Source organism: Cebus imitator, unplaced genomic scaffold (assembly GCF_001604975.1).
Source record: "Cebus imitator isolate Cc_AM_T3 unplaced genomic scaffold, Cebus_imitator-1.0 Scaffold190, whole genome shotgun sequence".
NCBI classification, from domain to species: domain Eukaryota; kingdom Metazoa; phylum Chordata; class Mammalia; order Primates; family Cebidae; genus Cebus; species Cebus imitator.
Window position 1 is genome coordinate 1228726 of NW_016107505.1, and position 25971 is coordinate 1254696.

The 25971-nt window shown below is 53.6% G+C and overlaps 1 protein-coding gene across 12 annotated transcripts; it reads left to right on the forward strand.

Annotated features, from left to right (window-relative positions):
* Nucleotides 1–1726: 1726 nt before the first annotated feature.
* On the forward strand, nt 1727–22561 carry ZNF444 (zinc finger protein 444). 12 transcript variants are annotated; one of them, XR_005203116.1, is made up of 7 exons: nt 2529–2900; nt 2949–3100; nt 6516–6682; nt 7196–7513; nt 13498–13606; nt 16122–17396; nt 22549–22561. XR_005203116.1 is itself a non-coding variant. In XM_037745014.1 (6 exons), exons 2-6 carry the CDS (start codon nt 2998–3000, stop codon nt 16697–16699), a joined length of 1275 nt encoding a protein of 424 aa, XP_037600942.1. In that variant the 5' UTR covers nt 2457–2522; nt 2990–2997; the 3' UTR covers nt 16700–17425. The 12 variants fall into 12 exon arrangements, 11 of the variants coding, with proteins under 11 accessions (XP_037600947.1, XP_037600948.1, XP_017402115.1 ...); XM_037745014.1 differs by lacking the exons at nt 2529–2900; nt 22549–22561 and adding an exon at nt 2457–2522 and having other exon boundaries at nt 2990–3100; nt 16122–17425; XM_037745013.1 differs by lacking the exon at nt 22549–22561 and having other exon boundaries at nt 16122–17425.
* Nucleotides 22562–25971: the final 3410 nt, after the last annotated feature.

Below are 25971 nucleotides of genomic sequence, written 5' to 3' on the forward strand. Positions count from 1 at the left end.
GCAGAAGAGGCCAGAGTGGAAAAATGACAATGTCTAAAGATGCCATGGGGACTTTGACAAGGTGGTAGCTGTGGACAGAAGAGCTGTGGACAGATTCTGACTCTATTTTGAAAACAAAGCCAATAGGACCTGATGATAGATTGCATGTGGAGGATGATAAAAAAGAAATTGGCCGGGTGCAGGGGCTCAGCTTGTACTCACAGCACTTTGGGAGGCTAAGACAGATCCGTTGAGGCCAGGAGTTCAAGACCAGCCTGGCCAACATCGCAAACCCCATCTCTATTAAAAATTCAAAAATAACCTGGGCATGGTGGTGCATGCCTGTAAACCCAGCTACTCAGGAGGCTGAGGCACAAGAACCGCTTGAGACTGGGAGTTGGAAGTTGCAGTGAGTTGTGATTGCACCACTGCACTCCAGCCTAGGCAACAGAGCCAAACTCAGTATCGGGGGGAGGAATCAAGGGCCGCTTTCCTATTCTTAGCCTGAACATTTGGATGAATGATGGACTTGCTTTCTAAGATGGTGAAGTAGTGGGAATGAACAAGTTACTTTGTAAGGTGAGGGAGGGAGTGAAAAATTCTCTACTGCCCACCGTAGGTTTGAGAGGCCTATTAGGAAATCCAAGTGGAGATATCAAGTAGGCCATCAGAGATAAATGGGAAGATCAGTGTGTTCTAGGCGCACAAAGGAGACATGATTGGAACTCATTAAACAAGAGGAGAAGACAGGGGCAGATAGATGGGCCAGGGCAGGTTAGGTCACCGTGGGCAAACTGGTCACAAAGTTCTGAGTCAGCCACTCATCGCTTGTGAATCCTGGGGACAGTTGTTCATTTATGAATATGGTAAGAAGAACAACTTCCACTGTCTTCCTTTTGATGGCAAGGAGTCTTCAGATCAGCCGGAGAGACAGGGGAGGGAGAGGGGGATTCTCTTATCCTTACTATACAGAAGAGGAAATTTGCTGCAGGCTGGGGCAGGGCTAACCCTGGCCCACTAGGCTGGCATGAGCCATAATCAGTCCTGGAACTATCTAGATAAAAAGCTTCAGCTGATCTCTTCAGATGTCTTTCTGCCTTAAAATGCAAATATGCTTCTTCAGTTCTGAGAAGGGGAAAATAAGCTGAGGCCTCAGGACGGGGCAGTAGTCCGTCCAACAAGGGCACACCGAGCACGCGTCGCTGGTAGCAGTCTCCCCCAGTTCACACCAGGGAAAACTGCGGCCAAAGAGAGGGCGGTGTCCGGTCCAGGTTCACACAGGAAGAGCCAAACCGAGGCCCCCGCGCTGGCCCCCTCCTGAGCCGCCGCCCACCCCGGAACAGGAGGGCAGCCCGCTTACGTCCTGATTCCTGGCACCGACATCGATCCTTAAGTTCTGCCGGGGTGGAGAGGGAGGACAAGAAAAAAAAAAGCAATCCGTAGTCAAGGAGACGTAGCCTGCACTCCTGGCGCAGAACTCTTGCCTTGTCTCCTCCTCCTCCTCCTCGTCTCTTTCCAGCTTCTAGAGCCCCGGAGGCCCCACCTCCCAAATGCTCGGCCGATACCCGGCCTCCCTGGGTCTCCACGACAACGCTGCCGTGGCCCCTCCTCCTCCTCCTCCCTTTTTTTCCCGCGGCACGTCTGCGCATGCCCAGGGTCCGTGCGCAGACCACTGGGAAGCCTCTTTGTGCATTCTGGGAAATGTAGTCCAAAGCCTGACCCGCTCAGCGAGCCCGCAACAGTAGCGCCATCAAGGCCCAGTAGGCCGCAGACGACGCTTTTGTGCATCTTGGGAAATGTAGTTCCAGTGTTGGCGAAGACGCCACGCGGTGACAAACCGGAGTGCGCCCACGGCGAGGGCCAATGCGCAGCCGCCCTTGCCGCGGTGCTTCATGGGAGGTGTAGTTCGGGGCGAGGCCGGGGCAGCAAGGAGCGGGTTGTTGGGCTGAACGATCGACTCGGAGCCTGGGGTGGCGGGAGGGGGACGGGGAAGTTTGGCGCAAAGCCTGCCGGGGCATGGAGTCCCGATGAGCTTTGTGCGCATGTGCGGGGAGGTGAGGGGGCTTGGGGGGCCTCGCCTGAGAGAGTGAGGTGAGCAAAGGGGGAAGGAGGGAGGGATTGGAGGGGAGCGGTTGGAAGAGGGAGGGACCAGCGGTACGACGGAAAGAGGGGCGCCGGGGGCCTCTGGAGGGAGAGATGGGAGTCTAGGGGGTAGGGGAGGAGAAGGGGGCTGAGTGATGGGGGAGGGGCTGAGAGAGGGAACTAGAAGGGGAGGGGCTTGGAGAGGGATGGGTGGGTAGTGGGAGGGGGTCGTGGATCCTGAGGTCCTGGACGCGGGAGAGAGAAGCTGAGGGAGGGGATGGGGGAGGGACGGCTGGGGGAGGGGGAGGGGGCGGAGGGGAGGAAAGGGGGAGGGACAGATGGGGGAGGGACAGGTGGGGGAGGGGACGCAAGCAGGGGGTGATCTGTGAGATGAAAGCTCAGTGGGAAGCTGGACGCTGCAAGGAAGTGCGGGGGCGCTGGGACCGGACCCCTTCGGAAAGGTTTGCGGGAAGGGGTTTCCGGGGACGTGGTGGCTGTAACGTAGATACGGTGCAGGCGGCTCATTCTGTGCACTGCTTTTACAAGTGCAACTTTTACAGAGCGTGGGATTCCTGAAGATGAGAATCAGTGCCCTCTTTTGCTGCCTTCTCGATGAAGAGCACCTGCCTTTTTAGTTTGTTGCAAGGCATTAGGTTCGGTAACGTGTAAAGTGCTTAGAAACTGTGCTTATTATCATCCGAAGTTGACCCCTGCCACCTCTACCCCAGTCAAGATGAAGTCACCCTCCTTTATGTCCGATTTTAACGCCTATTCCAATTTACACGTAGTGTTTTCAATCCGTGTGCGTGTTCACAGCAATGTTCTCGGGCACCTCGCAGGGAACCTTCCGCAAAGTAACCCTAAGTCTCCGCACTCACTAGCGGGGTGCGGTTCTCAGCATTTTTGGTTTCCTTCTATCACTCTACAGCCAAGGAAATGGAGATACCACGTACTACAAAAGGTGCCTTGTACCTTGTCCAAGGACACAGAGCTGGTAGGAGGAAGAGCTGGAATTTGCTCCAGGGCCTTTGTGCTGTGGGTAAATATTTGTCCAATGGGCTAGCGGCCCTCAACCAGGAGTGGTTTTGTCCCCCAGGGGACATGTGGCAATGTCTAGAGACTTTTTTTTTTTGTTGTCCCAGGTGGGGAAGTGCTCCTGGCATCTCCTGGAAAGAGGCAGAGATGCTGGTGGGCGTCGTATGTGGCACAGTATCAGGCTCAAGTGCCATTCATGTGGAGGTTGGGAAACTCCAGTAGACAAACTGGTCTTCCTGGAGAACTGACTCTTTGGAGGGCCACTTCTTAGGCTCCCAGCAGCCTCTTGAGAGGAAGGAGCTGTTGTTAGTCCTGTCACAGGAGGAGAAAGGAAGCACAGAGAGGGCAGGTCACATGTCCACAGTCACACTGCTGATGAGTGGCAGAGCTGGAAGTTGAAGCCAGCCAGCCAAGCTCCACAGACTCTTAGCCACGATATTGACATGGTATTAACCCAGGATGCGTGGGTGCTGGTGCCATGGTACTAGGTGGATCTGGTGTGGACTCTGGAATCACATCTAGGTCCCATTTGTAGCTCCTTCACTCTCTGAGTATCTCCCTGTGGTATAAGGGGACCCATCTTCCCAGAGCTCACAGGTCTGTTGGGAACCCATCTTCCCAGCTCACAGGTCTGTCTGCAAGACATCCAAGGTGCCTGGCTCTAGGCTGGACTGTGCTTTGCAGACACAGACAGCTAGAAGGCAGGGTTACAGCTGTTGAATGCATGTAGCACAGGACGCTCATTGGATGCTAGGGTGGACTTACATGCTGGAATGCCCTTACTTTTCAGCATGTGCTGTCTTGGGGGCAGGCCTCGTGCTGGGTGGCCCCAGGGACCCAGAGAAGAGTTGGACCTGGTCACTGCCCCAAAGAGCTTACTTTCTGGACAGCCCAGGGTGCAGTGTAACCTGTGTTCACCTCTGAGATTGCAGACAGAGTCAGATTGACGCCTATGGCCTTGCTCTCTGGCGGAAATTCCTCCCCAGCGCCAGAGGGATCTTTTTTTATAACAGAGCACGCATCTCTGTGGCTTTTGAGACTTGCATCTGGCCCAGGTGTTCTGATAAGCCTTCCTGCCTGCTCCCAGGTTAATCAGTCCTTAAACTGATGGGTGGGCGGGGTGGGAGATGATGCTGTGGCCTGGCTCTGGAGCCAGACAGACATGGATGTGCAAGTCCAGGCTCTGCCACATGTGAGCTGAGTGGCTTTGGGCATGACATCTCCACTTTCTCCATCTGCAACTCAGGGGTAATAATGCCAACCTCCTGGGATTGATCAGCCTACAAAGTTATTTGAGTGCTAGCCACAATGCTGGGGTTGGAATTTGTAGTCTCTTGCGTGCATGGAGCTTAAATTGGAGTGAAGAAAGCACACAGATATCGTAACACTAGATCTTGCTAAATGCTAAAAGAAAACCAGTAAGGGTGCCGTGTTAGCTGCTGGGGGAAGGCATGCGGGTGCAGCACTGGAGGGGGTGATCTGGGGAGGCTCTCCAAGAGGGGAGTGGTTGCACTGAGGCCTCAGTCATGAGGAGTCAGGTAAGCAAAGATCAGGGGGGAGGCAGCAGCAGGTGCAGAGGCCATGGGGTGGGCACTAGCCTTCAGTCTGGGAAGATGGAGAGTGAGCCAGACCTGGTGTGATGGTGGCTCACGCCTGTAATCCCCACACGTTGAGAGGCCAAGGTGGAAGGATCACTTGAGTCCAGCAGTTTGAGACCAGCCTGGGCAATATAGCGAGACCTTGTCTCTACAAAAAAAATACAAAAATTAGCTGGGTGTGGTGGTGTGCACCTGCGGTCCCAGCTACTCGGGAGGCTGAGCCGGGAGGATGGCTTGAGCCCAGGAGGTCGGGGCTGCAATGAGCTGAGAGGTCACACTGCTGCACTCCAGCTGGGGTGACGACAGACAGCCAAGGGAGCCGCTGTGGCTGGAGTATAGAGAATCAGGAAGCAAGGAAGAGACGAGAAAGCAGGACCCCGCTGCATGGCCTCGTGGCCGTAGTAAGGAATTTGCATATTTGCATTTTGAGCGTCGTAGGAAGCAGTTGGAGGGTGTCGAGCAGGGAAGTGACGGGATTTACAGTGAAAAAGTTTTTTTGATTGCTGTGGAGTGATTCCACTTTAGGTGGCGAGAGCAGGCAGCACAAGGGGCCTTGAGGCAGCCGCCCCAGCAACAAGCTGATGTTTGTGGCTGGCGACATGGCGGTCAGGAGCCCAGGTGGAAGATTGTCTGAATGCAGACTTCCTCTCAGGCCTCACCAGCTAGAAGCAGATTACGTGGCCACCCGCTGCCTTGTGGTCAAGGGGACTTTGCTATGGTTCCTTATGATACAGGCCAAGCTGCTGTCATGAAGAGACCCCAAGTACATTGCCCCAGAGAAGACAGCACTGATTCTTTTCTCCCATACTAGTCCATAGGAGTTCTGGGACGGCCGGCGCCTGAGCCCCATGGGGTCATCAGGGGCCCTTTTATCCTGATCTTCCAGTGTGCTTGAGGTCAGGGGTCGGCAGTCCTTCTGTGAAGAGCCAGTGAGTAATTATCTCTGGCTCTGTGGGCAGCCTTGCCGGCTGTCCAGACCCTGTTGCAGCCACTCAGCAGGTCCAAGGCAGCCGTGGACAGTGCATGACATCTGCTAATCCCAAACGTGACTGGGGCTGCAGTGTGCTTGGCCGGGCTACGGACTCATTGTCTGCATCCATTCAAATTCATATGCTGGCAGCGGTCCCCCGTGTGATGGCACTGGGAGGTGGGGCCCTCTTGCATGGGATTAGTGCCCTTCTAAGAAGAGACAGGAGAGCTCGCTGCCCACCTCTCTTGCTGCCATGTGAGGACATAGGAGGAGGCTGTCCGCAGCCTGCAAGAGGTGCTCACCCAAACCCGACAGTGCTGGCCCCCAGACCGCAGACTCCCCAAGAAGGGACTGAGACAGGCTGCCGGGCGAGCACCGTGGACTGAGCTGCTTAAACAACACGAATTGATTTCTCAGTTCTGCGGGCTGGAAGGTCAGAATGTCGGCATGGCTGGTTTCCGGTGAGGGCTTCTGCCAGGCTCTGGGAGGCCTCCTTGCTGTGTGTTCCTGTTAGCAAAGATGGACAGATTCCTGGTGTCCCTTCCTCTTATAGGGTCACAGTCCTATTAGGCCCAGCTCTTGTGACCTCAGTTAACCTCCATTACCAGCTAAAAGCTCCATCTCCAAATATGGTCACACAGGGTGAGGGCTTCCACACATGAATTCTGGGGGACAGATTCAGGCCACAGCAGTTAGTTGGGGTGGCTTCTGAGCAGCCTGCAAAGTGTCTGCTGCCGGGGTGTGGGGTGCTCTGCCCCATGAGTCCAGCGAGGGTGGTGCTGAGGGTGCCCCGCTGCTGCCAGGCCTCCTGCAAGCTCTTCTTGTGTTTTCTGGTTGAATCCTCTGGACAGGCTGTGGGAGGAGCTGCAGGACTGAGGTACAGAGGCTCGGAGCCCAGCGGGGGCCAAGCTGGGACTTGACCCTGTGGGATTCTAGGAAGTGGACACCGTTTTCTCACCACCCGAGTGCGTGCCACCCCTCACGCAGACCTCTTTGCCCCCTGGGACACACGGGGCAGGTGAGTGCTTTATCTTACAGGGGAAACCGGGGCACACAGGCCGGGCCTATCCTGGACACGTGGGCGGCTCAGAAGTGAGGGTTCCACGCCTGGCATGGTGGCTCACGCCTGTAATCCCAGCACTTTGGAAGGCTGAGGCTGGTGGATTGCTCGAGGTCGCGAGTTTGAGACCAGCCTGGCTAACATGTGAAACCCCGACTCTACTAAAAATACAAAAATTAGCTGGGCGTGGTGGTGAGCGCCTGTAATCCCAGCTACTCGGGAGGCTGAGGCAGGAGGATCGCCTGAACCCGGGAGCTGAAGTTGCATTGAGCCGAGATTGCATCGCTGCACTCCAGCGTGGGCAACAGAGCGAGACTCTGGTTAAAAACAGGAGTGTGGGTCCTGGTGTGAGTCTGGGCCCACAGGGTCTCGACGGGTGGGGGTCTCGGTGGGAGGGCGGGGCGGGGGAGGCCTGGTGGACTGGGGTCTTGGCTCTGGGGGCAGGGTTCTAACCGGTTTGTCCCCTTGCAGGCGCTGCTGTCTCGAGGCCCCATGGAGGTGGTGGTGCCTGTGAAGCAGGAGGCCGAGGGCCTGGCGCTGGACTCTCCGTGGCACCGCTTCCGCCGCTTCCACCTGGGTGATGCGCCAGGCCCTCGAGAGGCGCTGGGGCTGCTCCGTGCCCTGTGCCGAGACTGGCTGCAGCCCGAGGTGCACACCAAGGAGCAGATGCTGGAGCTGCTGGTGCTGGAACAGTTCCTGAGCGCGCTGCCTGCCGACACGCAGGCCTGGGTGTGCAGCCGCCAGCCGCAGAGCGGGGAGGAGGCGGTGGCCCTGCTGGAGGAGCTCTGGGTGAGCCTGGTGGGGCTGGGACGGGGTGGGGCGGGGAGGGAGAGGAGAGGGTGTCGGGGAAGCCACCAGGAGGCTGAGGGAGGAACACCGATTAACCCCGAAAACCAGCGAGACGCACGGTGGGGAGGCCGCGGGACAGTGCGGAGGGACAGTCCACGTGGGCACCCTCCATCCCAACACCAGCCGCAGTCAGGAGGCCCTAAGACCCGGGCATACTTGCAAGTTCTCTCATAGGACGCGTAGCCATGGTCACGGTCAGGAGGATGCGCTGGAAGCAGCTGGGAAGAGGGCCAGGTGGACGCCACCGAGAACAGCTATCAGCTGTCCTCTCCCCTCACTCCTCCTGAACCAGCAGGGATGTTCCTCAGACCTCGGTGTCCTGGGTTCTTACTGGGGACTCCTGGCTCTGTGAGTCTGACCTCAGCCTCCAGCCCCCCGAAGGTCAAGGACGTCACCTGGCCCCAAACTCCACCCCAAATCTATCTTGCTGTGGGCTGGCCTGAGGCCCCCCAGGCAGGCAGACCCTCCTCATGCCTGAGGCTCCAGGGGCTGAGAGGTGACTTCCCAGGGGCGGAGGGCAAAAGCCAGGCCTCTCACTGGGCAGTTTGGATTCTTGACAACACAGCAGGCCTGTGCCGAGTCACTGTCTGGGTGAAGTCTGGGTACACAGCCACACCCATTCGCGTACGTCATCCGTGGCTGACTCTTGCCACCTCGACGACAACAGACGGCCCGTGAAGCCTGAAGCGTTGACTGCCTGGCCCCGTAGGGGAAGCCCCATAAAGGAGGCTGGCAGCCTGGCTTAGAGTGCCCTGTCCAGGGGGATGTGCAGTGTGAGCCGCAGATGCCATCTGAAGGGTTCTAGTCGCCACGTTCAAAAAGGTGAAAAGAAACTGGTGAATTTAGTTTTAATAATCTACGTCAGTGACCCCGGTGTATTCAAAATACTGTCCTTTGATTACGTGGCACTCTAACGCGGCCGGCAGCTGCCTTGTGGGGTGTGGGTGATGAGCAGGGGGCAGCCACACAAACGTCTGAGAAGAGTGGGTCCAGGCCACGGGAACAGCCCGTGCAAAGGCCCTGGGGCACCTTGAGCAGTAGAGGGGCCCGAGTGTGAGGGGTGTTTGCAGTGAGGCTAGAGTCCCCAGTGGCAGGAGGGCGTAGAGTCAGAGCAGTCGGGTGTTCCTTCTAAGTGCGTACCGAGTGCCTGGTGGGTGCTGAGATGGAGCAGCAGAAAGGTGGCATCTCGGTGAGGCAACGTGAGCAGAGCCTTCAGTCCACGGCAGCCAGGCGTCCTTCCTTTCTTCCAGAGGGAGCAGCTCCTGGGAAGGCTGCCAGCGGCCCCATCCGTCTCCCTTCTCGTGCAGCCTGCCCAGCCCCCAAACACTCCCCGCCTTCTGTCTGGGATACACCTCGCTGCTCCTCTGCTCCCACCTCCCAGCCCTTCTGTGCTGACTCGAGCTTCTCTATCCTCACCCTCCTTCCAGGCCATTGTTCCCCGACGTGGGTTGTAACAAATCACCACAAGGCCAGCGGCTGACAAATCACACAAGTCTGTAATTGTAGTGGAGGTCAGAAGTCCAAAATGGGTCTCATGGCCCAAAATCCAGGTGTCTGCAGAGCCACGGTCCTTCTCAAGGCTCTGGGAGAGAATCTGTCGTGCCTTTTCCAGCTTCTGGAGGCTGCCCACATTCCGTGGCTCCTGGCCCTTCCTCCATCCTCAGAGTGCTGCACTCCGACCTCTGCTTCCATTCCCGTCACTTCTCTGACCTTGACCCTGTTAGGTCCTGTGGTCATCTCTTTTAAATTTTACTTTAAGTTCTGGGATACATGTGCAGAACGTGTAGGTTTGTTGCATAGGTATACATGTGTCATGGTGGTTTGCTGCACCCGTCATCCCGTCATCTGGGTTTTAAGCCCCACATGCATCAGGTGTTTGTCCCGATGCTCTCCCTCCCCTAATCCCCTATACCCCAACAGGCCCTGGTGTGTGACGTTCCCCTCCCTGTGTCCATGTGTTCTCATCATTCAGCTTCCACATAATTATGAGAACATGCAGTGTTTGATTTTCTGTTCCTGTTGTTAGTTTGCTGAGGATGATGGTTTCCAGCTTCATCCATGTCCCTGCAAAGGACATGAACTCATCCTTTTTCATGGCTGCATAGTATTCCATGGTGTACTGTGGCCACTTCTTAGGATGCCTGTGATGACCTTGGGCGGTCAGGATAATTCAGGGTAGCTTCCCGATGTCAGTGCTTAATTCCCTCCCGTCTGCAGAGTCCCCGTTGCCCTGAGACAGCATGTGACAGTTTCTGAGGATAGGGACGTGTGTGTCATCGGGCCATTATTCTGTCTGCCACAGAGGTGTGGTGAACGTGAGGTGAACCGGGGGTGGAATAGAACTCACGTGGAATCGGTCAGCGTGGGTTACGCCCTTTCCAGTTTTCATGAATCTCAGAACAGGTCCTGGCACATGGGTGCTGTATAGGTAGATTTCAGCCACTGTTACTACTCTGACCTCATGCCATCTGTTTCTTTGGCATTAAAACGTTCTTTTAGGTAAAGATGGTTAAAGTAGGTGGAGGTTGTTGTTGCTTTTAATGTATATATCTTGCAGAATAAATCCCTTTCATTTGGGGATGAGTGGGAGTTCTACTGCTTAGTGAATCTAAAAGTTCAGGAATCAGCTTGGCGAAGTGGCTCACGCCTGTAATCCCAGCACTTTGGGAGGCCGAGGCAGGTGGATCACGAGGTCAGGAGTTTGAGACCAGCCTGGCCAAGATGGTGAAACCCCATCTCTACTAAAAATATGAAAACTAGCTGGGTGTGGTGGCCGGCACCTGTAATCCCAGCTACTCGGGAGACTAAGGCAGGAGAATCGCTTGAACCCGGGAGTTGGATGTTACAGTGAGCCAAGACTGTGCCACTGCACTCCAGCCTGGGTGACAGAGTGAGACTCTGTCTCAAAAAAAAAGCTGGGGAATCACTGGGCTTCTGGGCCAGCAGGACTCCTGTGCGCTGCTCTCCGCTTGCTCCGGGGCGAACATCTCTCCTGTATCTGTACTTCTCTTTCTTTAATGACAGCAGGTCTCAGGCTCACAGCCTTCTCTTATCGGTGGCCACATGGACTGGAATAACACTGCTGTGAGTGACTGAGTCTCCCGTTACATCTCTCTCTGCCACATGATACTGGCTTTCCATTTCCAGCAGTGATACAACATGGTCTTAAGTCAGTGTTGTTTTAGTTTTAGGTAAAAGAATAGTAACAGCCTCGGTGATCAGCACTGCAGCTGGCAGTGGTGCATAGACAGCTGACATCTGCGGGCGTGGCTGTGGATTGGGGTTTCTTGGCGTCTGGTCTGTGGGTCCTTGCCTACCTCAGAGTTTTCACCGAGGCACTGCAGGATGAGAAAGACAAGGACAGCCAAGGAGAGGCTCATGTGCTGGTAGAAAGCGGTGAAGATGACCTGGAAACCTCTTCTTGTCCTGCAGTGGAGGGAATGGCTGAGCCTCCCAGCCACCTCTTGTCCTGCTTTGAAACACAGGGTTTGACAGGAAGACAGGGCAGAGAATCAGGTCTGCCCAGAGAGATCCAATGGCCTGGCTGTAGTCACTGAGCATCTAGCCTCAGGCACACAGTAGTCAGAGGGGACAGTTTGAGACCTGGGGGCAGGGTGTCCACCAGCAGGGAAATGAGAAAGGCTGGTGGGTCGGGCCTCAGAGGCCAGGAGAGGCAGGTCAAACCTGTACCTGGTTAGTGTGACACAACGTGCCCCTGGGGCTCCAGAGGCAGCCAGGAGCACAGGAAAAGAGGCAGGTTAGCTGTTCAGTGCAAAAGCAAAACCTAGCAGGAAAGCAGAGGACAGGCGGATGATCAAGCCCCAAACTCAACCAATGCTAGAACAGCGCAAACCTTCCGCAAGCAGATGAGGAGGAAAACAGGACATGGCGCAGACACCGGTGGTGGGAGCAGGCAGAGCTGGGCGGTGGAGCAGACTCGGGAGCTGCTGAGACCACCACATGCCGCACATGTGATGCATTCGGAGTCCTGGACGAAACGGACAGTTTCTAGGAAAGTAGAAATCACCAACACATGCTCATGACAAAGTGGCAGGTGCAAGAGGAAGGTAGAAACCAGAGTAGGGAGAAATAATCAAGGTGACTAAAGACCTTGCCTGATAGAAGGCCCCAGGTTCTGGCATTTCCATGTAAGTTCTGCCAGACCTCCAAGGAACTGACCTTTTTTTTTTTTTTTTTTTTTTTTNTTTTGAGGTGGAGTCTTGCTCTGTCGCCCAGGCTGGAGTGTAGTGGCATGATCTCAGCTCACTGCAGTCTCTACCTCCCAGGCTCAAGCAATTCTCCTGTCCCAGCCTCCTGAGTAGCTGGGATTACAGGCACTTGCCACCATGCCTGCTTAATTTTTTTGTATGTTTAGTAGAGATGGGGTTTCATCATGTTGACCAGGCTGGTCTTGAACTCCTGGCCTCAAGTGAGGTTGGAAAGGGTTACCCATTCCCTCCACAGCAGAAGAGGAGGAGGCCTCCCGGAGTGCAGTGGCACAATCTCAGCTCACTGCAATCTCTGCCTACGGTTTCAAGCGATTCTCCTGCCTCAGCCTCCCCATTATCTGGGATTATAAGTGCCTACCACCACACCCGGCTAATTTTATATATTTTTAAAAGAGAGGGGGTTTCACCATGTTGGCCAGGCTGGTCTTGAACTCCTAACCTTGGCCTTCCAAAGTGCTGGGATTACAGGTGTGAGCCACCCCGCCAGGCCCAAACAGTGTGCTTTTAAGGAAGACTGGGAATGCTTTCTGCTGAATCTTATCACCAGCCAGTCAAATTTTAGGTATTGCTAATTTTCTTTTTTTTCCTTTGCTTTTTTTTTTTGAAGACAGAGTCTCACCCTGTGGCCCAGGCAGGAGTGCAATGGTATGATCTCAGCTTACTGCAATCTCCACCTCCCAGGGTTCAAGTGATTCTCCTGCCTCAGCCTCCTGAGTAGCTGGGATTACAGGCGCTCACCACCATGTCCAGCTAATTTTGTTATCTTTAGTAGAGATGGGGTTTCACCGTGTTGGCCAAGCTGGTCTCAAACTCCTGACCTCATAATCCACCTGCCTCAGCCTCCCAAAGTGCTGGGATTGCAGGCGTGAGTCACCACAACTGGCCTAGGCATTGCTAATTTTCATACCAGCCATTGTTTTATGATTCAGGTACTCTGGCCAAAAAGTTTTGAGACGGAAAATGTGTGTAACACATGGGCCAGCTCCCATCGGCACCAGAAGAATTCTGATCCTCTTCCCTTGGGGGCATGGTTTTAAATGAATGATATAGCAGTGCCAAGAAACCCCAGCCAGAGTTGGACTGAAACTTTTTAAGCTTGGTCTTCCTGGCTGGTGCCATCCCGCTTGGCAGCTGTTCTGCCGTCTTACACCAAGAAAAGTTGTTTCTGAACCTCGTTGACTTTCTTCCAAGTTGAAAGTAGCTCCTGTATTCTGCATTTTGTTAAGGAGTTTGCACTTTATCCAAAGGGCAGGAACAAGCTGAAGACAGACCTGAGGCAGGTGTATTAGTTATTTCTTGCTGCGTGACAGATCACCTCAAACTCAGGGGTGTAAAACAGCAAACCTCCGTGAGCTCAGAAAGCCCCTGTGGGCCAGGAGTTTGGGGCCAGCTCCAGGGTCTCCGGTGAGCTCACAGTGGCAGTGTGGGCCAGGCTGTCATTTGAAGGCTGGTGGTTTCCAGACGGCTCCCCAGCAGGGGCTTGGCAGGAGGCCTTGGTTCCTCCCCTGTGGGCCTCTCTGTGGGTGGCCTCTGTCCTCCAGCATGACTGTGACTTCACTGCAGCAGGGGTGGGATTTCACGGGGATGGGATTCCACAGCTGGTTGACCGTGTCAGGAGCAGGAGAAATAGAGGTTCTCACTCAGGTTTGGCCCTTACTCAGGTTTCTGAGTTCCAGATGTGCACTCTCATTTCAGGGCCCAGCAACCTCCCCCGATGGGTCGTCAGTGACGGGGGTGTCTCAGGATGTGACGCAGGGCCCCGGGGCGGCAGGTGGAAAGGAAGACAGTGGGATGATTCCCTTAGGTGAGCCAATGGCCTCCCTGATTCCCCCTGCCAGACCCCAGCACTAAGGGGCTGTTTGGTGAACAATCCTGGCACCAGGACAAGGGCAGACTTGGACCCCTACCCTTGAGGAGCCCCAGGGTTTGGACCCAAGGCCCAGCGTTGGGGGGTGCTGGTGGGCTCCGGGGTCAGAGGTTGGGAGTGCATGTGGGCCTCAGGGTGGGAGATCCACCCATCCATCCATATATCATGCATCCATCTATCCATCATCCACCTTCCATCTATCCATTCCTGTCATACAGCTACCCATTTACGCATCCATCCAGCCGTCACTCACCTATCCCCCCTCACACCAATCCCACCATCCCTCTGTCATCCATCCATCATCACTCATCTATACATCACCCACCCATTCATCCATATGCTTATCCACCCATGTACTCACCTATTCATCATCTGTCCACCCACCCGTCATCCATCCACCATCCATCAATCCATCCATCAATCATCATCATCCACCCATCATCTATCCACCATCCATCAATCCATCCATCATCCATCCATCCATCATCATCCACCCATCATCCATCCACCATCCATCAATCCATCCATCATCCATCCATCCATCCTTCATCCATCATCCATCCATCATCCATCCTCATATTCATCATCTACCCATCCACCAATCCATCCATCAATCCATTCATCCTCCATCCATCCATCATCCATCCATCATCTACCCTCACATTCATCTACTCATCCATCAATCTATCCATCATCCACCTATCATCCATCCAGCCATCCAGTCATCATTTATCCATCATCCATCCATCCATCGTCCATTATCCACCCATTCATCATTCATCCATCCATCATCCACCCTCACATTCATCATCTACTCATCCATCAATCCACCCATCATCCATCCATCCATCATCCATCCATCCATTCATCATCCATTCATCATCCATCCATCAATCCATCATCCATTCATCATCCATCCATCCATTCATCCATCCATCTATGATCCATCCATCCATCCATCCATACTCCATCATTCATCCATCCATCCATACTCCATCCATCATCCATCATCCATCCATCCATCCTCCATTCATCATCCATCCATCCATTCATCATCCATTCATCCATCCATCCTCCATTCATCATCCATCATCCATCCATCCATTCATCATCCATTCATCAATCCATCCATCATCCATCATCCATCCATCCCATCTATCCATCCATCCTCCATCCATCATCCATCTATCCATCATCCATCCATCATCCATCCATCTATTTATCATCCATTCATCATCCATCAATCCATCCATCATTCCATCCATCATCCATCCATCCATCCATCCTCCATCATCCATCCATCCTCCATCCATCCATTCATCATTCATCATCCATTCATCAATCCATCATCCATTCATCATCCATCCATCCATCATCCATCATCCATCTATCATCCATCCATCCATCATCTATCCATCCATCCTCCATCCTTCATCCATCCATCCTCCATCCTTCATCCATCCATCCTCCATCCTTCATCCATCCATCCTCCATTCATCATCCATCCATCATCCATCCATCCATCATCTATCCATCCATCCTCCATCCATCATCGATCCATCCATTCATCATCCATTCATCCATCAATCCATCCATCAATCCATCCATCATCCATCCATCCAATCATCATCATCCATCCATCCATCATCCATCATCCGTCATCCATCCATCCATTCATCATCCATCAATCCATCCATCATTCCATCCATCATCCATCCATCCATCATCCATCCATCCTCCATCCATCCATTCATCATTCATCATCCATCAATCCATCATCCATTCATCATCCATCCATCCATCCATCAATCATCCATCTATCATCCATCCATCCATCATCTATCCATCCATCCTCCATCCTTCATCCATCCATCCTCCATCCTTCATCCATCCTCCATTCATCATCCATCCATCATCCATCCATCCATCATCTATCCATCCTCCATCCATCATCGATCCATCCATTCATCATCCATTCATCCATCAATCCATCCATCAATCCATCCATCATCCATCCATCCAATGATCATCCATCCATCATCCATCCATCCAATGATCATCCATCATCCATCCATCCATCATCCATCATCCATCCGTCATCCATCCATCCATTCATCATCCATTCATCATCCATCAATCCATCATTCCATCCATCATCCATCCATCCATCATCCATCCATCCATCAGTCATTCATCCATCATCCACCCTCACATTCATCATCTAACCATCTGTCATCCAGCCAGCCATTAACTATTATGTATTTGGCATTGACTGTATGCCAGGCTCTACTAGGTACCGGGGACAGAGGCATGAAGGAGAGCGCACAGCCCAGCCTTCTTCCCACCCCAGCAGTTTCTGCCTTTAAGCGTTCCCTGCTTAACTCCTCCCAGCCGGTGCTGTGCCTGCCCCAGCCTGGTGCAGACCCAGACACTGACTCTGATTCTTTTACAGCAGACACGGCCCCTGGGGCTGAGGGGCTGGCAGCTGGGGACTCCCAGGCTGTGCGCCCCTACAAGCAGGAGCCCAGCAGCCCCCCGCTGGCGCCTGGCCTGCCCGCCTTCCTGGCTGCCCCAGGCACCACGTCCTGCCCGGAGTGCGGCAAGACATCCCTGAAGCCAGCCCACCTGCTGCGACACCGGCAGAGCCACTCCGGCGAGAAGCCGCACGCCTGCCCCGAGTGCGGCAAGGCCTTCCGGCGAAAGGAGCACCTGCGGCGCCACCGCGACACGCACCCCGGCAGCCCCGGGCCCGCGCTGCGCCCGCTGCCAGCCCGTGAGAAGCCCCACGCGTGCTGCGAGTGCGGCAAGACCTTCTACTGGCGCGAGCACCTGGTGCGCCACCGCAAGACGCACTCGGGAGCGCGGCCCTTCGCCTGCTGGGAGTGCGGCAAGGGCTTCGGGCGCCGCGAGCACGTGCTGCGCCACCAGCGCATCCATGGCCGCGCAGCAGCGGCAGCGGCCAGCGCCCAGGGGGCGGCAGCCCCGGGCCCGGATGGTGGGGGGCCCTTCCCGCCCTGGCCCCTGGGGTAGCCGCTGCTGCGTGTTCCAAGCTGCCTCACCACCTTTGATGCTGCCCCTAGGCCCTCCCTCCTCCTCCCAGCGCCACCGCTTGGCGTCTTCCCCTCCTCCTCCTTCCCGCCTGCCCGCCCTCCTCCCTTATCTGAACTTCCCAGCGCCTTCCTCTCTCTTCCAGCTCCTTTCCCCACATTTCACTTTCCTGCTCAGGTCTCACCAGCGCCTCGGCCTCTTTCTGATGTCTTCTCCCTACCTCCCCTCCTCTCTCTCTCCTGCTCCCAGCCTCCCTCTCCCTCCTCCATTCCTCTCTCCCGTCCTTTCCCTGCCTCAAGAGCAGGGGTGAGGGCCTGGGATCCCTGAGGGGCAGGCGAGGAGCAGCTCAGGGGAGCGGTGGCAGGCCAGGCCCCCTTTATGAAGCGGAGGCTGAGGGAAAGGGATCTGGGTCTTCCCTAGGAATCCTCCTTCCCCAGGACAGGTTCCGGGCGGGGAGGCAGAAGGTGATGGCTCTGACAGGCTGGACCCAGGGCCTGGCTGTGGGCTCCTTGGTCTTGCTGCCCCCTATGACCTAGAGACATGGAATGGACAGAGATGCCTGCCGCAGTGAAGCTGGGTGGGGAGAGCAGGTCACCAGCATCCAGAAGATAATAAACTCACTGTGTAGACCCGGAGTCTGAGCTCTGCCCAGTGCAAGCAAGTCACCTGCGTCCAGAGAGTAATAAAGTCACTGTGTGTAGACCTGGAGTCTGAGCTCTGTCTGGTGAAGCTGCCTCCCAGGGCCGAGCGTCGGGGTTCCCGGGACCTCTGGGGCCAGCTGTCTTGGCTCCCACTGCAGACTCTCCTGGCATGAGAGCGGCTCTGGGAGTCTGGGTGCAGCCGTGGGAGGCAGTGAGGAAGTGCATCCTAAGGAGCGAGCCGTCCCCACCTCCATCCTACGGAGACGGAGACGGGGATGAGGCTAGTGTTCCCAGAAGGGGCCTGCTGAGCACCACGCTGAGTCAGGTTTTCGTCTGAACACTTCTGCCTCCTGGCTGGGGACTTGCGGGCTGGTCACACCCTCTGAGCATCAGTTCTGCACCTGTGAGTGATGATAATGACACCCACTTCCCTTGCTAAGGCCACTGTTTTTGGGGTGGCCCGTGGGGAATTCTGTCACGTGGGGAGTCCTCTCTTCTAGCTGGAGCCATTGGCCGAGGCGGTGCTCTGCATGGGGGGCAGGCTTTGGCCAGTCGCATCTTTCCAGGGAGCTGCCTCTTCGCTTGTCCCCAGCTGAGTAAGCAACTCCGGTTTCTCCTCTCCAGGGATGACATCGCCAGCCTCTGCCGGGTGGACGAAGGGCAGTTGCTGGGCTTTGGAAAGTGGAGGATGGGGCTCTGGTCTGACCACTGCCTCCCGCCCAGTCTTGGGGCTGGCTTCACCCTGGTCCTTTCGGCTCCTGCGTGTCCAGTGCTTGAGCCTGGCAGGCATTTGGTGTCAAGCCCTCCAAGGTTACTGTCTTGCAGCCGAGCCCCCAAGTCACTGCTCTGTGGCCGAGCCCCTCAATGGTCACTGCCTTGCGCTCTGCTTCAGCTTCTGGCTCAGAGTCCAGCACTGGGGCAGGTATGGCCCATGCCGACTGCAAGGGCATCTGGGAACACAGCCACCTGGACAGTCCAGTGCACATCACAGGAGCCTGGATCTGCCTTCCAGACTCATTGTGGGGAGGGTGCCAGGCCTTCCAGGAAAGGCAAGTGACTACAGCACCCATCTCTTCAAACAGGACTAGTGATGCCCCCCTGGAAAGGGCCTGTTTTTGAAACTTCAATCAGGCTGGGTGACAGTGGCTCATACTGTAATCCCAGCACTTTGGGAGGCCAAAGTGGGCAGATCACCTGAGTTCAGGAGTTCAAGACCAGCCTGGCCAACAAGGTGAAACCTCGACTCTAACAAAAATAACAAAAATTAGCTGGGTGTGGTGGTAGACAACCTGTAATCCCAACTACTTGGAAGGCTGAGGTGGGAGAATCATTTGAACCCAGAAGGTGGAGGCTGCAGTGAGCTGAGATTGTGCCACTGCACTCCAGCCTGGGTCACAGAGCAAGACTTCATCTCAAAAGAAAGACATGAAAAGGGAACGAATGCAAAACACTTACAGGATCTCAGCATGTTGGTTTCACACTGAGAGGTGAGGTTAAGGATGTCGCCATGCCCGCTGCGTAGGGGAGGAGGCAGGCTTGGAGAAGCCATGTCGTCTGCTGCAGGCCTTCCGGAGGTGACTAGGAGGCAGGAGAGGGTGAGAGGTGAGGCTCTCAGGCCAGGGTCTGAGGATGGGGTTCTGATAACAGCACACACTCAGTCTGTGGGGCCAGACCTTTTAAAAATCCAGCTTGTAGGCTGCGCACGGTGGCTCACACCTGTAATCCAACCACTTTGGGAGGCCAAGGCAGGCGGATCACAAGGTCAGGAGTTCAACACCAGCCTGGTTAACATGGTGAAGCCCCGTCTCTACTAAAAAATACAAAATTAGCCGGGCGTGGTGGCACATGCCCGTCATACTTGAGAGGCTGGGGCAGGAGAATCGCTTGAGCCTGGGAGGCAGAGGTGCAGTGAGCCGAGATTGCACTACTGCAGTCCAGCCTGGGCGACACAGTGAGACTCCATCGCCAAAAAAAAAAAAAAAAAAAGGAAATAAACCCAACAGGTTCCCCTACCAACATCCACTCTGATGGAGCAGGTGCCATGAGGGCCATCCTGTGACTCAGCCCACCACGTCTGTTGGACCCACCACATCTGCGATCCTTATCAAACCCAACACCACAGACCAGAAAACATCTGAATTGTGGTTTCCTGCTTCTGTCTTTTTTTTTTTTTTTTCCTTGAGATGCAGTCTTGCTCTGTTGCCCAGGCTGGAGCGCGGTGGCACAATCTCAGCTCACTGCAACCTCTGCCTCCCGGGTTCAAGCAATCCTCCTGCCTCACCCTCCAGAGCAGCTGGGAGTACAGGTACCCCACCACCACCACCACCACACCCAGCTAATTTTTGTATTTTCAGTAGAGACAGGATTTTGCCATATTGGTCAGGGTGGTCTGGAACTTCTGACCTCAGGCGAGCCACTCACCTTGGCCTCCCAAAGTGCTGGGATTACAGGCGTGAGCCACTACGCCTGGCTGCTGTCCTCATTGCTTGAGGGGTGAGATTGTTTTAAGAACCTGCCGGTAGCATGAGGTGATGTTTTTTTTTTTGTTTGTTTTTTTTAATTTTCTGCTTCCTCTCCTGGGGGCCCTGGCACTAGGAGCTCTGTCTGCACTCAGCAGGGGTTGGTTAATTCTACTCATTTTCCCATGGGTGACCACGTCTCCCCTCACCTCCTACTCTCCCCAGCTAAAGGGTTCCAGCTATGGGGTTCCATACACCAGGTTCAGACCTCAACTGTGCTTCTCCTTGCTGTGGGAGGAGGCTGATGACAGGAGTATCTGGTCAAGCTGCTCCAGTCTTGATCTCTCTCACAGGTGATTGCTAACTGGGTCTCAAATCCATTTCATCTTTTTTTTTTTTTTTTTTCGAGACAGAGTCTTGCTCTGTCACCCAGGCTGGAGTTTGGTGTTGCAATGATACCTCACCGCAGCCTCAAACTCCAGGGCTCCAAGTGGTCCTTCCACCTCAGCCACCTGAGTAGATGAGATCACAGGTGCATGCCACCCTGCTCAGCTAATTTTTGTGTTTTAAAAAATGCAAATGGGGTCTCACCGTGTTGCTCAGGCCGGCCTCAAACTTGGCTCCAGAGATCCTCCTGCTTCAGCTTCCCAAAGTGCTGGTATTAGAGGTGTGAGCCACCACAACTGCCCCCAAATGCATTCTAATTCCACTTCTCAAATTCGCCTGAAACTGTGCCCTTCTCTCCATCCTCATCCCCCACCACCATTGTAGGTCAAGCAGCTTCCTCTCTTTCCTTGGACAGCTGGAGAGGCTTCCCACTTTATCCCTCTCCGGCTTCCTCTCTGCCCATCCCTGTCCACTCTCCACACCGCAGCAGTCGAGTGCGTGAGTGTCTTTAAAAGCACATATGTGTTCACATTACCTTCCAGCTTAAAACTTATTTCATGACTTCTGACTGCTCCTGTGATAAAGACTAGAAGGCAGGCGGGACACTGTGGCTCATGCCTATAATCCCAGCACTTTGGGAGGCCAAGGCAGGTGGATCACTTGAGGTCAGGAGTTCGAGACCAGCCTGGCCAATGTGGTAAAACTCCGCCTCAACTAAACATACCAAAATTAGCTGGGCGTGGTGGCCAGCATCTGTAATCCCAGTTACTCAGGAGGCTTGAGACAGGAGAATCGCTTGAACCTGGGAGGCGGAGGTTGCAGTGAGCCAAGATCGTGCCATTGCACTCCAGCCTGGGTGATAGAGTGAGACCCTCTCTCAAAAAAAAAAAGACTAGCCGGGCGCGGTGGCTCAAGCCTGTAATCCCAGCACTTTGGGAGGCCAAGGCGGGTGGATCACGAGGTCAAGAGATCGAGACCATCCTGGTCAACACGGTGAAACCCCGTCTCTACTAAAAAAACTACAAAAAATTAGCTGGGCATGGTGGCGCGTGCCTGCGGTCCCAGCTACTCAGGAGGCTGAGGCAGGAGAATTGCCTGAACCCAGGAGGCGGAGGTTGCGGTGAGCCGAGATTGCGCCATTGCACTCCAGCCTGGGCAACAAGAGCGAAACTCCGTCTCAAAAAAAAAAAAAAAAAAAAAAAAAAAAAAAAAAAAAAAGACTAGAAGGTTCCTCATGGGGTGGTCCCTGCCTACCTCTTACCCTCCCCCATCCCGAGGCGGTCTGCATTCCAGGTCCAGCTGTCATTCAGCTCCTTCGGCCTTCCTTCCTCCACTCCACTGCAGGACGTTTGCACAGGCCTTTGCCTCCACGTAGTAATAAAATGTTATTCTTTCTTCTTCCTTTTGCCTGGTAAACTCCAACCCCTCCTTCAGGCCTCAGCCTGGAAGTCACCACGCCTCAGAGAAGCCTTCCCCAGCCTCTGCTATGCGCACGCCCAGAGCCGTGCTCTTCTGATGGCACTGAGCATTTGGTTAGTAGCTCCCACGAGACTGGGGGCTCCGTAAGGGTAGAATCAGTGCTTGGCAGAGTAGAATCACAATCAAATGCAGCCCCCAGTGGCCTGTGTCACATGGCTGTGGGGAGGATGACTGAGAACTAAGCAAAAACGAGCTGGAATTGTTGTGAGTCATTCCTTACCCCTCCAGGATCAAGGGGTTTGGCCTCCAGCCTCCCTGAAGCCAGGCATTGGGTCCATTCTTCCACTCACCGGGCTCTGCCCATGGTGGGGAAATGAGGACTGTGCTGCCGGCTCCACAGCTCAGCGTCCACCCACCGTGGTTCTCACATTTGGTTTTCTGTGAGGCTTTGGACAAATGACACGCTCTCTTTGACCTTCAGATCCGTCAACCGCTAAGTGGGGTGTCTAAGTCCACTCAGGCTGCTCTGACAAAATATCTTAGACCAGGTAATTTATATACAACAGAAATTTACTGCTCACCTTTCTGGAGGCTGGAGAGTCTAAGATCAAGGCGATGACAGCTTCGGCGTCTGGTGTGAGTTTGCTCTCCACTTCGTAGATGGTGCCTTGTTGCTGTGTCCTCACACGGTGGAAGGGCCAAGAGAGCTCCTCTGAGCTGCTTTTATAAGTGCATGAATCCAGCCAGGCACGGTGGCTCACGCCTGTAATCCCAGCACTTTGTGAGGTGGACAGTTCTAGACCAGCCTGGCTAACATGGTGAAACCTCCATCTCTACTAACAATGCAAAATTAGTTGGGTGTGGTGGCAGGTGCCTGTAATCCCAGCTAGTCAGGAGGCTGAGGCAGGAGAATCTCTTGAACCAGGAGGCAGGGGATGTACTGTGCTGAGATCATGCCATTGTACTCCAGCCTGGAAGACAAGGGCAAAACTCCATCTCAAAAAAATAATAAATAAGGGCATGAATCCCATTCACAAGGATGATGCCCTCATGACTTGATCATGTCCCAAAAGCTCTATTTACCTATTTATCTATTATCTATCTATCTTATCTAATCTGTCTATATCATTATGTCTCTGTCCGTGTATCCCTCCCTCCCTCCCTCCCTAGACTGCTCAGCAGACACCCCACCTCTTAATACTCTCATGTTGGGTTTGAGTTTCCATCACATGAACCTTGAGGGGACATTAACATTCAATCCATAACATGGGGGTTACAGTGAGGGCTAAACTGGGGGAGTCCACAAGTCATGTTCACACCTGTAATCCCAGTGCTTAGGAGGCCGCTGAAGGAGGATCACTTGAGGTCAGAAGTTTGAGACCAGCCAGGCCAACATGGTAAAACCTCATTTCTACTAAAAATACAAAAATTAGGCAGTATGCTAGCACACATCTGTAGTCTCAGCTACTAAGAAGGCTGAGGCAGGAGAATCACTTGAACCTGGGAAGCGGAGGTTGCAGTGAGCCAAGATGGCATCACTGCACTCCAGTCTAGGTGACACAGCAAGACTCCGTCTCAAAAAAGAAAAGAAAAGTAAAGTTCCGGGCACGGTGACTCATGCCTGTAATCCCAGCTCTTTGGGAGGCCAAGACGGGCAGATCACTTGAGGTCAGGAGTTCTAGACCAGCCTAACCAACATAGTGAAACTCTGTCTCTACTAAAAAAAAAACAAATCTTAGCTGGGAGTGATGGCAGGCACCTGTAATCCCAGCTACTTGGGAGGCTGAAGCAGAAGAATCACTTGAACTGGGAGGCTGAGGTTGCAGTGAGCTGAGATTGTGTCACTGCACTCCAGCTTGGGCAACACAGCAAGACTCTGCCTCCAAAAAAGAAAAAAAGGCAACAAAAAAACCCAAACCCAATCATTAAATATTCAGGATTGTTTGGGGATGGTAAGCCTGTTGGTAAACTGTTAGTATGTTGAAATTGGCCTTGATGGAATGTTTACACCATGGGAATTGGCTAATGGTACAAATGGTACAAATGGTACATTTTTTTTTTTTTTTAATTTTGGAAAACTGATTTTCCAGCACACCGCTGCTTCTGAGTCAGATTCATGTGCTGCTAACACAGAACGTCCACAGGACTCAATGGTGCAGGAGTGGTCAGTTTCCACGGCCCTCTTCCCTGCTGGACTGAATCCTGCTAGAGCTGAGAGCAGCCTTGATTCATGTCTTGCCCTTGCTTCCATGCCAGGAGCTCAGCCAGGGCTGAATGTGGGAAGTAGACAAGTTCCTTTTTAAAGTTCCTTTCCTGTTAAAGAATAAGTGTGCTAAGAACTCTTTGTTAAGCCCTATCCCATGTAGCTGTTAGACATGCCATGCTTATAGGCACGTAGTACAGTCTATGTCCTTGTACTTTAACCAAGATATCTGTGCTAGACATGCTCACAGGCATGTCCCAGCTCTCCATTGCTTTTGCCTGTTTAGAAAAGTTTTAAGTTGTTAGCCAATCGGGTTTTAGTTTAGATTGTGAGGTCTGGCTCCAGCCAACACAGATCAGACACAGAAGGACGACCCCAAATGTATAAGGAATAAATGTGTGTGTTTTCCCTTTGTTCTTTGTATTCTTGTGGCATGATGGCTAGTGAGAGTACCCTTCCTGCAGTCCAGGAAGTAAAACTCGTGTTGCTGAAAGACCCTTTGTCCCAGCGCTGATTTTTCTTTGCGGCACCGAGCATCCACTGTGGGACAAGCCCACAGGGGGCACCGTGCCCTTGGCATTGCCAACTATATTGAGAATCTTAGACACTTTTATGTATAAAAGCTGTGAAAGGCAAGAGATAATAACTGCAGTAAATTTATATTAAAAACTCATTTATGGCCGGGTGCCAGGGCTCACACCTGTAATCTGAGCACTTTGGGAGGCCAAGGCGGGTGGCTCAGTGAGTGTGGCCAACATAGTGAAACCCCGTCTCTACTAAAAACACAAAAATTAGCTGGGCGTGGTGGTGGGCGCCTGTAATCCCAGCTACTTGGGGGGCTGAGACAGGAGAATGGCTTGAACCCAGGAGGTGGAGGATACAGTGATCTGAGATCATGCCATTACACTCTGGTGACTTGAATGACAGTGAGTCTATCTCAAAAAAAAAAAAGAAAGAAATCTAGATCTTTATGTAAAATTTCTGAAACCCTATATGCCTGTGATTCAATTGGCAATTTTTCAAAGCACTGTGTGGGAATTTAGCTAGGTGTGGCAGCACACACCTGTAGTCCCAGCTACTCGGGAGGCTGAGGTGGGAGAATTGCTTGAGCCTGGGGAGTGGAGGCTGCAGTGAGCTGAGATTGCGCCATTGCACTTCAGCATGAGCAACACAGTGAGAATAAAATAAAAAATAAACAAAACACTGTGAGCTACAATATGAAGGAACCAAAACAAACAGAAACCATAACGCAAACAGCCAAACCCAAAGCACGTCTGAGGGTCTGGTTTGGGCTACCTGTTTGCAAGTTCTGAGCTGGTTCCTCAGTTTACCAAAGAGGAGATGGAGGCCCAGAGGTCTGTAGAGAATTCCCCATGACCTCATAGCAGGCCAGTGAAATGTGAGGTTGTTTCCTCACTGCTGTTTCTGAGATGTGGCATTGTGTGAAGATGAGTCCCCAACCCTTCCTCTCTGGGGAATGAAGTTGTGGAAATGTCGGGGAGGGGAGCAATAGGGACCTTCGGATTATGGGCAGGAAATGAGTGGGGCCCTTTTTGCTTGTTTGTTTGAAATGGAGTCTCGCTCCGTCACCCAGGCTGGAGTGCGGTGGTGAAATCTTAGCTCATTGCAACCTCTGACTCCTCAATTCAAGCAGTTCTCCTGCCTTAGCCTCCCAAGCAGCTGGGATTACAGGCACGCACCACCACACCTGGCTAATTTTTGTATTTTTAGTAGAGACAGGGTTTCACCATGTTGGCCAGGCTGGTCTAGAACTCTTGACCTGAAGTGATTCTCCCACCTTGGCCTCCCAAAGTGCTGGGATGACAGGTGTGAACTACTGCACCCGGCCCTGGGTGTTAGTCCTAACTAAATCCCCAACCCCGAGCAACAGCACGCCCGTGTCCTTTAGAAGGTTAACTGTAACCCCTTAATTTGGGTCCATGATAAGGAAGAACTGGGCCTTTTTCTTTTTTATTGAGACGAAGTTTTGCTCCTGTTACCCAGGCTGGAGTGCAATGGCGCGATCTCAGCTCACCGCAACCTCCGCCTCCTGGGTTCAGGCAATTCTCCTGCCTCAGCCTCCTGAGTAGCTGGGATTACAGGCATGCGCCACCATGCCCAGCTGATTTTTTGTATTTTTAGTAG

What these genes read in the sequence shown, in the direction of transcription:
- ZNF444 (XM_037745014.1), top strand. Translation starts at nt 2,998, where the DNA reads ATGGAGATACCACGTACTACAAAAGGTGCCTTGTACCTTGTCCAAGGA. An exon ending in CCAGGGCCTTTGTGCTGTGG is followed by an intron (nt 3,101 to 6,515) that starts GTAAATATTTGT and finishes TCCTCTGGACAG; the next exon opens with GCTGTGGGAGGAGCTGCAGG. An exon ending in CCCTGGGACACACGGGGCAG is followed by an intron (nt 6,683 to 7,195) that starts GTGAGTGCTTTA and finishes GTCCCCTTGCAG; the next exon opens with GCGCTGCTGTCTCGAGGCCC.